Source organism: Chlorocebus sabaeus, chromosome 20, assembly GCF_047675955.1.
Source record: "Chlorocebus sabaeus isolate Y175 chromosome 20, mChlSab1.0.hap1, whole genome shotgun sequence".
NCBI lineage: Eukaryota > Metazoa > Chordata > Mammalia > Primates > Cercopithecidae > Chlorocebus > Chlorocebus sabaeus.
The window spans coordinates 72,126,722-72,138,950 of record NC_132923.1 but is presented as its reverse complement, the minus strand read 5'-3'; the positions used below and the strand labels follow the sequence as shown (position 1 = coordinate 72,138,950).

General features: G+C 37.9%; 1 protein-coding gene across 3 annotated transcripts in view; it reads left to right on the top strand.

Annotated features, from left to right (window-relative positions):
- Window positions 1-12,229, top strand: part of RAVER2 (ribonucleoprotein, PTB binding 2) — an 88,978-nt gene that overhangs the window by 31,354 nt on the left and 45,395 nt on the right. For all 3 annotated transcript variants that reach the window (XR_494255.3, XM_007978450.3, XM_007978451.3), the window contains exons 3-4: window positions 474-943; window positions 4,561-4,752. Coding sequence is in view for 2 of the 3 variants with exons in the window: in XM_007978450.3 (XP_007976641.1) it covers window positions 474-943; window positions 4,561-4,752 (662 nt within the window). In the remaining variant the exon portion in view is untranslated. The remainder of the gene's footprint in view (window positions 1-473; window positions 944-4,560; window positions 4,753-12,229) is intronic.

The window sequence follows — 12,229 nt, the reverse complement described above, 5'->3', positions numbered from 1 at the left end:
CCCTTTCTAGGAAGAAAGAAAGATTTTGTAATTTCATTTTTATTTCAGTGAAGTTTTATATAAAGCCTTCATAAAATTTTATATCACAGGTTTTTAGGTGGGAGGAGATCAAATATGTGTGCGATTAGAAAAGATTACCAAAAACCCCCCAGAATATTGTCAGATTAGGAGTGAAACTCCTAATATATTATTAGGATTAGTGAAACTCCTAATATAATCCCTGTACTTTCTATTTTGGGTTACTATTGATGAAGTTAGTTTAATGGAGGTGTCAGCATTAAAAAACACAGTGAAATAGAATAAAAAATATCACAATGCATTACATATAGTAGGGGTATTAACTCATAATTTTGTTTCAGAAAAATGTATGTTTATGTGTACCAGGTCACAGAAGTAAGATGTATTTCTTACTGTGTTTTCAATTTGAAAACACTGGCCTAGAAAACTCTTTAATTTGTTTTGTTATCTTCCAGCTTTTGTTACCTTATTGAATGGGGAACAAGCCCAGAATGCAATTCAGATGTTTCATCAATATTCTTTTAGAGGAAAAGACTTAATAGTCCAGCTTCAGCCAACAGATGCTTTGCTGTGTATTACCAACCTGCCCATTTCTTTTACATTAGAAGAGTTTGAAGAACTTGTTCGTGCTTATGGAAATATTGAGAGATGTTTTCTGGTCTATAGCGAAGTTACTGGCCATTCCAAAGGCTATGGATTTGTGGAATACATGAAAAAGGACTTTGCTGCAAAGGCTAGATTGGAGCTATTGGGTAAACAGTTGGGAGCATCAGCACTCTTTGCACAATGGATGGATGTTAATCTATTGGCTTCAGAGCTCATTCATTCTAAGTGCCTTTGTATTGATAAACTCCCCAGTGACTACAGGGATTCAGAAGAGCTGTTGCACATTTTTTCCAGTGTCCATAAACCTGTATTTTGCCAGGTAGGTATTTTTAAGAGATTATTGGAAATATTTTAAAATATATACATATGTATCTAATCTACATACACTCACAGATTTATCATGCCTGTATGATTAACACAATGGATAATTTAACTCTGCATTATTCTGTAGGGAAGACTTTGATCTCATGCGAAATTTTAAATCAGTTCCTCTGTTTATGGGCCAAAGTATATTGTTCTGTAGTTAAGTATGCCTTAGCAAATCCATTGCTTACTCATTTACCTCATTCCATCCATTCGTCACTCCATTTTTCCATCAGTCCATTCATCTATCCAACTTCTATTTACCATCTTCTGTGTGCCAGACACTACGCCAGGTGTCGGAAAGGCAGAGAATGGAAAGATACTCTATCTCAATGCCTGACAGTTTTGTAGAAGAGACGGACAAGTAAGCAAATAATTGCAAATCCTATATGAAGAGTGACATAATGGAGGATAAAAAAGTATTATGAAGTTTAAAAGGAATGTGTAGTTCTATCTTAATGTGGTCACGGTAGGTTAGACATCTAGAGAAGATCCTGAAAACTGATAACACTGGCAAGACTTTTCAAGCAGTTTATTATAGTAAAATTAAATGCATTCTAATAAATAAATACATATATATACTATATATAACTCTTTTCCTTACAGTTTTGATGGCAACTGATCAATTGTTTCTCTCGTTTTTCTCCATTTGTTCCTTCTCCCTTTTCCCTTTTACTGCACTCCCTTCCCATCCACGCTCCTTTTCCTCTTACCTCTCTTGTTTCCTCTCCTCCTTTGTATTTTTCTTTAATCATACATTTGTTGATTTCCTAGTATTGCAGTAAAAATTTTGGAGTTGGAGTACCTATCTATATATGTATATAATTGAATATTTAATATTAAATATATTAAAATGTATATATTATTTAACTTGACAGTTAAAATTGTATTTATCATGTATAACATGATGTTTTGAAGTATATATACATTGTGGAATGGCTAAATCGACCTAATTAACATGTGTATTACCTCACATAGTTATCATTTTTGTGGTAAGAACACTTAACATCCACTCTTGTAGCATTTTTCAAGAATACAATATGTTGTTATTAACTGTAGTCATCATGTTGTCCAAAAGATCTTTTGAACCTGTTTCTCTTATCCAACTGAAACGTTGCATCCTTTGACCAGTATCTCCCCAAGCCCCGACACAAATCGCCCCAGCCCCTAGTATCCACTATTCTACACTATACTTCTATGAGATCAGCTTTTTAAGCTTCCACACATGGGTGAAATTTTACAGTAATATATATTTTTAACAATTTTTTTGAGACAGGGTCTTTCTCTGTTGCCCAGGCTGGAATCATGGCCCACAGTAGTCCCACACTCCTGGGTTCAAGCGATCTTCTTATCTCAGCCTCCCAAGTAGCTAGGACTACAAGTCCACATCACTATGCCCAACTATTTTTTAATTTTCTTTTTTTTCTGGTAGAGACTGGGTCTCACTATATTGCCAGGCTGGTCTCAAACTCCTGGGCTCAAGTGATCCTCCTGCCTTGGCCTCCAAAAGCTCTAGGATTAGCTTATTGATATGTTCTTCTTGAATACTAAGAGTTTTATAATGTTGTCATCCTGTGGCCTTTATTTGAGGCCTTTGAAACAGATGTAAAGAGAAAAGCCATTTATCATTAATTGTATTTGAATTGTGAACCCCAGGGTTGGAAGAGCCCTTAGAGATTATCTAGTATAGCTTTACATGTCATAGAAAGTATTTGCTACTGTTTTTTTGAGTGACCATTTAGCTTCTGCTAAAATGCTTCAAAAGAGTGGAAAATTAACTAGATCACAAGTCAGACCATTGTGTCGTTTGAATGACTCTCATGTTGAACTGAAATAGCCATCTCTGAAACTGCTGATGCTGTGGACTTAAAATGATTTTGTTTTTTGAAAGACTTAAAATATCATAATTTATACCGGCATGAAGATAATTATAATGAAAGAGAATAATAAAAAACTTTTTAAAGTTTTCAAAAGATTAATAAAGCAGCTTTGGGATGGCTCTTTATCAGTGGGTCTGTTAACTTTAGGCTCTTTTGCATGGTAGGTTGGCATAGACTGTATTAAAGACACAGCCTTTTACCTTGTGGTCAAGAGACCAAAATGATTAATTAATGGCTTTTACAAACTTGATTTTAAGACCTGGTTTGGATTATAAAAGGAATAGGGTTGTTAGAGAAATGTTTACAAGCTGGGCGCGGTGGCTCAAGCCTGTAATCCCAGCACTTTGGGAGGCCGAGACAGGCGGATCACGAGGTCAGGAGATCGAGACCATCCTGGCTAACACGGTGAAACCTCGTCTCTACTAAAAAATACAAAAAAAACTAGCTGGGCGTGGTGGCGGCGCCTGTAGTCCCAGCTACTTGGGAGGCTGAGGCAGGAGAATGGCGGGAACCCGGGAGACGGAGCTTGCAGTGAGCTGAGATCCGGCCACTGCACTCCAGCCTGGGCGACAGAGCCAGACTCTGTCTCAAAAAAAAAAAAGAAAGAAAGAAAGAAAGAGAAATGTTTACAAGAAGTAGATGTTTTTCCTTTACCTGTGTGATTGGCAAAAGCTTTGGGTAGGAAAAGATATTTGATGACAGTTTTTAAAGGAAAAAAATAATGTGAAGGAAAAGATAGAAATCTGATCTAAATATACAAGGAAGTAGAAGAAAGATAAGCTTCAAAAACAAGAGAAAAGAAACTGAGAAGGGCTGAGAAGTGATTTAGTTGTAATATCAGCTTATGAGATGGCAAACCCAAATAGAAGTATTGGAAATGTGTCTTCTCAAAGACATACTAAGCTGAATTTTGTGTCATTTATCACTTTATAGCGTGAATGTATTTAAGATAATTCAGACGTGTTCAAAACCTAGAAACGTTTTAGTGTCTTACCTTGTTCTTATTTTTGCTCTTTGTACCAGTCTTTTCAGATCCAGGACTTTAGTATCTTCCTTTACGGTCTTACAGGTGGGTGACTGGAAATAAATTGAGTTCTACATGGCAGGAGTTTATTTAGGGCACATTCAGGAATAAAAGTTGTGTGTTGCTTTTAATAAACCTGGGACACAGTTTTCCTAAATAAGGTTTGCCTTGGTATACTTGACTAAATTCCTGGGATCTGCCTAAAATAGTGAAATAAAAATGAAATGTTCCTCCTACCTTCTCTTGATAATACTAACTTTATTTTCCATTGATGTGTGGTCAAATAATTTGTTCAGTATGTTTCACTGTCCATGTACCTGGTGATTTTCTTTTAAGGAAAGCTGTAATTATTGTGTCCTCATATTTTCCTATAAATTAACAGTTTATATGTTTCTTAATATGTAGAGACTATTGCCATTTGGGCTTTTACTGTTGAAATAAATAAGGAAATCAAAGAATTGAATAGAAACTTGACAGACTCCTATCTTCCTGTCTTCAGGAAGAAGTACATCTCAGCAATTAGTAAACATTTTCATAAAGAAAGAATACGTTATTTCCACCAGTATCATGCTCCAATGCAGTTGTTCTTGAATTTGAAAATTATATATTGTAAATAAATGTTTCTAAGTAAAGATCAGAATTACTGTTTAATAGAATGTATTGTATCAGCTTGCACAGGATGAAGGTAATTACGTTGGTGGCTTTGCAGTGGTCGAATATAGCACTGCGGAGCATGCTGAAGAGGTCCAGCAGGCAGCAGATGGTATAACCATCAAGGGCAGCAAAGTCCAGGTTTCCTTCTGTGCCCCCGGAGCGCCAGGGCGAAGTACATTAGCAGCATTGATAGCAGCTCAACGTGTGGTAAGTTTTTTCTCTTTCTTTCTCTTTTTTTAGAGTATAGAAAATTCTAATACTATTTTAATCTATCCAATCTAGCCAAAGTAATTGATTGTCGAGTGCACTATCATTGCGTTTCCATCACACTGAAGACTTTTCCTTTTTTAAAAAAAGTTAGTTAAATGGTTTCTTTGTTAAGTTAAGCCAGAAGTCATTACCAAAAAAAGAAATTGTGTTTAGTAAAGTGTATTTATCTTGAGAAATTTTCGAAGGATTTTCATTTATTCAGCAAATATTGACTTTCTCTTGTGTTCTAAATTTTGAGTGTAACATGCCTCCTTTTTCTTTTTCTTTTCTTTTTTAAGTTTTGAGGTGGAGTTTCACTCTTTCACCCAGGCTGGAGTGCAGTGGCGCGATCTTGGCTCACTGCAGCCTCTGCCTCCTGGGTTCAAGCAATTCTTCTGCCTCAGTCTCCCAAGTAGCTGGGACTACAGGCACATGCCACCAGGCCCAGCTAATTTTGTATTTTTAGTAGAGACAGGGTGTTGGCCAGGCTGGTCTCGAACTCCTGACCCCAGGTGATCTGCTCACCTCAGCCTCCCAAAGTGCTGGGATTACAGGCGTGAGCCACCGCACCCAGCGGCCTCTTTTTTCAAGAAGTTTTCAGAGGAAAGTACATGTCTGCTTTTTGCTTACGTGGCACATTGTACTTACTTCTTTATAGTAACTGTCTACTCATTCTTCTCTACTTCTATAGCCTGGAGGATCCTTGGAGATGGAGACTATTCCTTCTTCACAGTTTCTACCCTAGTACTTAGCATAGTAAATATTTGTTAATTGAATGAAGGAAGGAATACATTTTTGAAGGAATTGGGAAAGACTTTATGCTGAAGGTGACATTTGAGTGTGACATTAACGAATGGATGAGATATTGACTTGTGTTGATAAGAAGTGAATAGGATTGCCAGAGAAATACAGATTTTTGCTTGAGATACTTACACTAAAATAATCATTCATTGTTTATCTGAACTTCAAATTTAACTGCACATTCTGTATTTTTACTTGCTACATCTGGCAACCCTAAAGAGGGAAAGTGAGTAGTCACTCTAGGTGGAACAGAAACTACTCACACAGTGGTATGAGCTGAATTTACATGCTTGAGGAGTGGTAAGTGGTCTCGTTGCAGAGTGAATATGAGGATGCTTGGATGTTGGCTAATGCCAAAACAAGGGAGACTATTGAGTACTCAGCCAATTACATAGGTATACATGTGACATGTTGGTTTGCTGCACCCATCAACTCATCATTACACTGGGCATTTCTCCCAATGCTATCACTCCCCCAGCCCCCCACCCCTCGACAGCCCCGGTGTGATGTTCCCCGCCCTGTGTCCATGTGTTCTCATTGTTCAATTCCCACCTATGAGTGAGAACATGTGGTGTTTGGTTTTCTGTCCTTGTGTTAGTTTGCTGAGAATGATGGTTTCCAGTTTCATCTGTGTCCCTGCAAAGGACATGAACTCATCCTTTTTTATGGCTGCATAGTATTCCCTGCAGACGTTTTCTTAATCCAGTCTATCGTTGATGGACATTTGGGTTAGCCCCAAGTCTTTGCTATTGTGAATAGTGCCACAATAAACATAGGTGTGCATGTGTCTTTATAGTAGAATGATTTATAATCCTTTGGGTATATACCCAGTAATGGAATTGCTGGGTCAAATGGTATTTCTAGTTCTAGATCCTTGAGGAATTGCCACACTGTCTTCCACAGTGGTTGAACTAATTTACACTCCCACCAACAATGTAAAAGCATTCCTATTTCTCCACATCCTCTCCAGCATCTGTTGTTTCCTGACTTTTTAATGATCATCACTCTAACTGACGTGAGACGATATCTCACTGTGATTTTGATTTGCATTTCTCTGATGACCAGTGATGATGAGCAGTTTTTCATGTGTCTGTTGGCTGCATAAATGCCTTCTTTTGAGAAGTGTCTGTTCATACCCTTTGCCCACTTTTTGATGGGGTTGATTTTTTTCTTGTAAATTTGTTTAAGTTTTTTGTAGATTCTGGATGTATTAGCCCTTTGTCAGATGGGTAGACTGCAAAATTTTTCTCCTGTTCTGTAGGTTGCCTGTTCACTCTGATGGTAGTTTCTTTTAATGCCCTAGAAGAAAATCTAGGCCATACCATTCAGGACGTAGGCATGGGCAAAGACTTCATGACTAAAACACCAAAAGCAATGGCAACAAAAGCCAAAACAGACAAATGGGATCTAATTAAACTAAAGAGCTTTTGCACAGCAAAAGATACTGGGGTTTATAACCAGAGTTGCTTGAAGAATTAGGCCTCACTTGTTGTCACCATTTCTTAATTTCCCATTTCCCTCTCAAGTCTAATGCAATGTAGTTTCTGCCTCCACTATTCAAGTGAATCTGTTCTCATTAAGTTAGTGGGGGTTTTTAAATATTCAGATCTAGTGATTACATTTCAGTCTTTTATTGGTTGGTCCCTTTGCAACATTTAAAACCTTCTACTGACTGGGCACGGTGGCTCATGCCAGTAATCCAAGCACTTTGGGAGGCCAAAGTGGGAGGATTGTTTGAACCCAGGAGCTCGAGACTAGTCTGGGAAACATGATGAAGCCCCTGTCTCTACAAAAAGTTAGCTAGACTTAGTGGTTTGCACCTGTTAGTCCCAGCTACTTGGGAGGCTGAGGTGGGAGAATAACCTGAGCCCAGGAGTTTGAGGCTGCAGTGAGCTGTGATTATACCACTGCACTCCAGCCTGGGTGACAAAGCAAGACCCTGTCTCAAAAACAAAACAAAACAAAACTCTCTACTACCTTGAATTCTGCCACACCATTCATTTTCCTATCTGCCTGTGTGTTCTTTCCCTAACTTATTTTTCCCCTCTAAGAACTGATATCAGTAGATTTCCGTATTTGGCCTTCTCATTTTCTTCCTGTTTTATATGCCTATTAGTGATTACTTCCAAGCATATAATTTCAGACCAAACTGCTCTCAGTACTAAATTAATATATCCAAAGGATTCTTAGACATTCCCACTTCATACTATATAAATAGTTCAATTTCACCATTTCAAAGAAGACTATTTTTTTCTGGGACTTGCTTTTCTATGTTCTGTAATATCTATATATGGCATCAGTTCATCCAAACTAAAACTATGTGAATCAAAAACTCAGTTTATTGTGATTGGTCTCCCTTACCCACTTTCTAATGTAAATGTCAGAAATACTAGCACATCATTTCAATTTCACCTCCTAAGATCTCTTAAATCCTTGGGACCTTGTCAGCATCTTGATTACTTCACTCAGAATCTTATCTTTTCTCACCTCTCTGATTAGAATAATTCCCTACGTGGTCCCATGTCATTAGTCTTTCCCCTTCTAACCCATCTTGCACAGTGCACAGGAGAGATCTTTCTTATCCTCAAATCAGCTTATGTCATTCTCTTGCTTAATATTCTTTAATGCCTGCTTAAGTTCACCTTCCTTAGCATGGCATGCAGGCCCTTTACGGTCAGATAGTAGTGACAGTGAGAAATCTCAGTCTTAAAAATAAGGTATTCTAGATAACATTTTCTTTTTTTTTTTTTTTTTTTTTTTTAAATTTATTTATTATTATTAAACTTCAAGTTGTAGGGTACATGTGCACAATGTGCAGGTTTGCTACATATGTATACTTGTGCCATGTTGGTGTGCTGCACCCATCAACTCGTCATTTACATCAGGTATAACTCCCAAAGCAATCCCTCCCCCCTCCCCCCTCCCCATGATAGGCCCCGGTGTGTGATGTTCCCCTTCCCGAGTCCAAGTGATCTTATTGTTCAGTTCCCACCTACGAGTGAGAACATGCGGTGTTTGGTTTTCTGTTCTTGTGATAGTTTGCTAAGAATGATGGTTTCCAGCTGCATCCATGTCCCTACAAAGGACACAAACTCATCCTTTTTTATGGCTGCATAGTATTCCATGGTGTATATGTGCCACATTTTCTTAATCCAATCTGTCACTGATGGACATTTGGGTTGATTCCAAGTCTTTGCTATTGTGAATAGTGCTGCAATAAACATACGTGTGCATGTGTCCTTATAGCAGCATAATTTATAATCCTTTGGGTATATACCCAGTAATGGGATGGCTGGGTCATATGGTACATCTAGTTCTAGATCCTTGAGGAATCGCCATACTGTTTTCCATAATGGTTGAACTAGTTTACACTCCCACCAACAGTGTAAAAGTGTTCCTATTTCTCCACATCCTCTCCAGCACCTGTTGTTTCCTGACTTTTGAATGATCGCCATTCTAACTGGTGTGAGATGGTATCTCATTGTGGTTTTGATTTGCATTTCTCTGATGGCCAGTGATGATGAGCATTTTTTCATGTGTCTGTTGGCTGTATGAATGTCTTCTTTTGAGAAATGTCTGTTCATATCCTTTGCCCACTTTTGGATGGGGTTGTTTGTTTTTTTCTTGTAAATTTGTTTGAGTTCTTTGTAGGTTCTGGATATTAGCCCTTTGTCAGATGAGTAGATTGCAAAAATTTTCTCCCATTCTGTAGGTTGCCTGCTCACTCTGATGGTAGTTTCTTTTGCTGTGCAGAAGCTCTTTAGTTTGATGAGATCCCATTTGTCAATTTTGGCTTTTGTTGCCGTTGCTTTTGGTGTTTTAGACATGAAGTCTTTGCCCATGCCTATGTCCTGAATGGTACTACCTAGGTTTTCCTCTAGGATTTTTATGGTATTAGGTCTAACATTTAAGTCTCTAATCCATCTTGAATTAATTTTCGTATAAGGAGTAAGGAAAGGATCCAGTTTCAGCTTTCTACTTATGGCTAGCCAGTTTTCCCAGCACCATTTATTAAATAGGGAATCCTTTCCCCATTTCTTGTTTCTCTCAGGTTTGTCAAAGATCAGATGGCTGTAGATATGTGGTATTATTTCTGAGGACTCTGTTCTGTTCCATTGGTCTATATCTCTGTTTTGGTACCAGTACCATGCTGTTTTGGTTACTGTAGCCTTGTAGTATAGTTTGAAGTCAGGTAGCGTGATGCCTCCAGCTTTGTTCTTTTGACTTAGGATTGTCTTGGAGATGCGGGCTCTTTTTTGGTTCCATATGAACTTTAAAGCAGTTTTTTCCAATTCTGTGAAGAAGCTCATTGGTAGCTTGATGGGGATGGCATTGAATCTATAAATTACCTTGGGCAGTATGGCCATTTTCACGATATTGATTCTTCCTATCCATGAGCATGGTATGTTCTTCCATTTGTTTGTGTCCTCTTTGATTTCACTGAGCAGTGGTTTGTAGTTCTCCTTGAAGAGGTCCTTTACATCCCTTGTAAGTTGGATTCCTAGGTATTTTATTCTCTTTGAAGCAATTGTGAATGGAAGTTCATTCCTGATTTGGCTCTCTGTTTGACTGTCACTGGTGTATAAGAATGCTTGTGATTTTTGCACATTAATTTTGTATCCTGAGACTTTGCTGAAGTTGCTGATCAGCTTAAGGAGATTTTGGGCTGAGACAATGGGGTTTTCTAAATATAAAATCATGTCGTCTGCAAACAGGGACAATTTGACTTCTTCTTTTCCTAACTGAATCCCCTGGATTTCTTTCTCTTGCCTGATTGCCCTAGCCAGAACTTCCAACACTATGTTGAATAGGAGTGGTGAGAGAGGGCATCCCTGTCTTGTGCCAGTTTTCAAAGGGAATTTTTCCAGTTTTTGCCCATTCAGTATGATATTGGCTGTGGGTTTGTCATAAATAGCTCTTATTATTTTGAGGTACGTTCCATCAATACCGAATTTATTGAGCGTTTTTAGCATGAAGGGCTGTTGAATTTTGTCAAAAGCCTTTTCTGCATCTATTGAGATAATGATGTGGTTCTTGTCTTTGGTTCTGTTTATATGCTGGATTATGTTTATTGATTTGCGAATGTTGAACCAGCCTTGCATCCCAGGGATGAAGCCCACTTGATCATGGTGGATAAGCTTTTTGATGTGCTGCTGAATCCGGTTTGCCAGTATTTTATTGAGGATTTTTGCATCGATGTTCATCAGGGATATTGGTCTAAAATTCTCTTTTTTTGTTGTGTCTCTGCCAGGCTTTGGTATCAGGATGATGTTGGCCTCATAAAATGAGTTAGGGAGGATTCCCTCTTTTTCTATTGATTGGAATAGTTTCAGAAGGAATGGTACCAGCTCCTCCTTGTACCTCTGGTAGAATTCAGCTGTGAATCCATCTGGTCCTGGACTTTTTTTGGTTGGTAGGCTATTAATTATTGCCTCAATTTCAGAGCCTACTATTGGCTAGATAACATTTTCTATAGGTTTTTGGTACATATCCTTTGGAAATACCAAGTTTTCTGAGTTTTTTTTAATATCATAAATAGGTGCTGAACTTTATCAGAATATCTCTATAACTATTGAGATAATCGTGATTTCTCCTTAAGTTCATTAGTGTCGTTTGAGAATTACACATTCTATCTTTATCCTGCTGGTGATTGTCCCTGCCCCTAACTTTTTTTTTTTTTTAAATAGAGTCTTGCTTTGTTGTTCAGGCTGGAGTGCGTGGCACAATCTTGGCTCACTGCAACCTCTGCCTGCCAGGTTCAAGCGATTCCCGTGACTCAGCCACCTGAGTAGCGGAATTACAGGCGTGCACCACCACGTCCAGCTAATTTTTGTATTTTTAGTAGAGACAGGGTTTCACCATATTGGCCAGACTGGTCTTGAACTCCTGACCTCAAGTGATCTGCCTACCTCAGCCTCCCGAAGTGCTGGGATTACAGGGGTGAGCCACTGTGCCCGGCCAATTGTTCCTAACTTTCTAATATGCATAAGTTTATCAGAACTTCTGTCTACCCACTTATTCTTACCTCCATCTGCTTCCTCCTTCCCACCATACCTATCATCATATTGGTGTCTACATTTTTACATTAGGATAGTCTTAAATGTTTTTGGGTTGCTTTTATGGTTGTGTCTTTGTATATAAGATTAAAATTACGATATTGTATACCTCAATTTCAACATATTATATAATAACATCTTGCATTTATTTCTTTTCTCGCTGGATTACTTCCTCCTAGGACATTTCGAAAGATAGTATTCTTGTGATAAAAACTTGAGAACTTGTATAGTTGAGAATATTTTTATTTCTTTGTGATATTAAATAACTTAGATGAATTTAAATATCTAGGCTCAGTGTTCTTTTCTTACAATACTTTGAAAATATTAATTCATTGTCTTCTTGAATCTAATGTTGATGCTTTGAGAAAGAAGATTATATTGGTTTGTTTCTTGTTCCTTTAGAGATATGTTCTTTTTAAATGGAAGCTTTTAGAAGGTTTTCTGTTGTTGTTATTGGCTGTGATGTTCTTAAATGTCACGCAAAGAAATGTGACTAAGTGTGTTTTTTCTTTAGAAATCATGTTTGGGAGACTGTGAACCCTTTCATTCTATGCTCTTCAATTGTTCTTTAATAATGG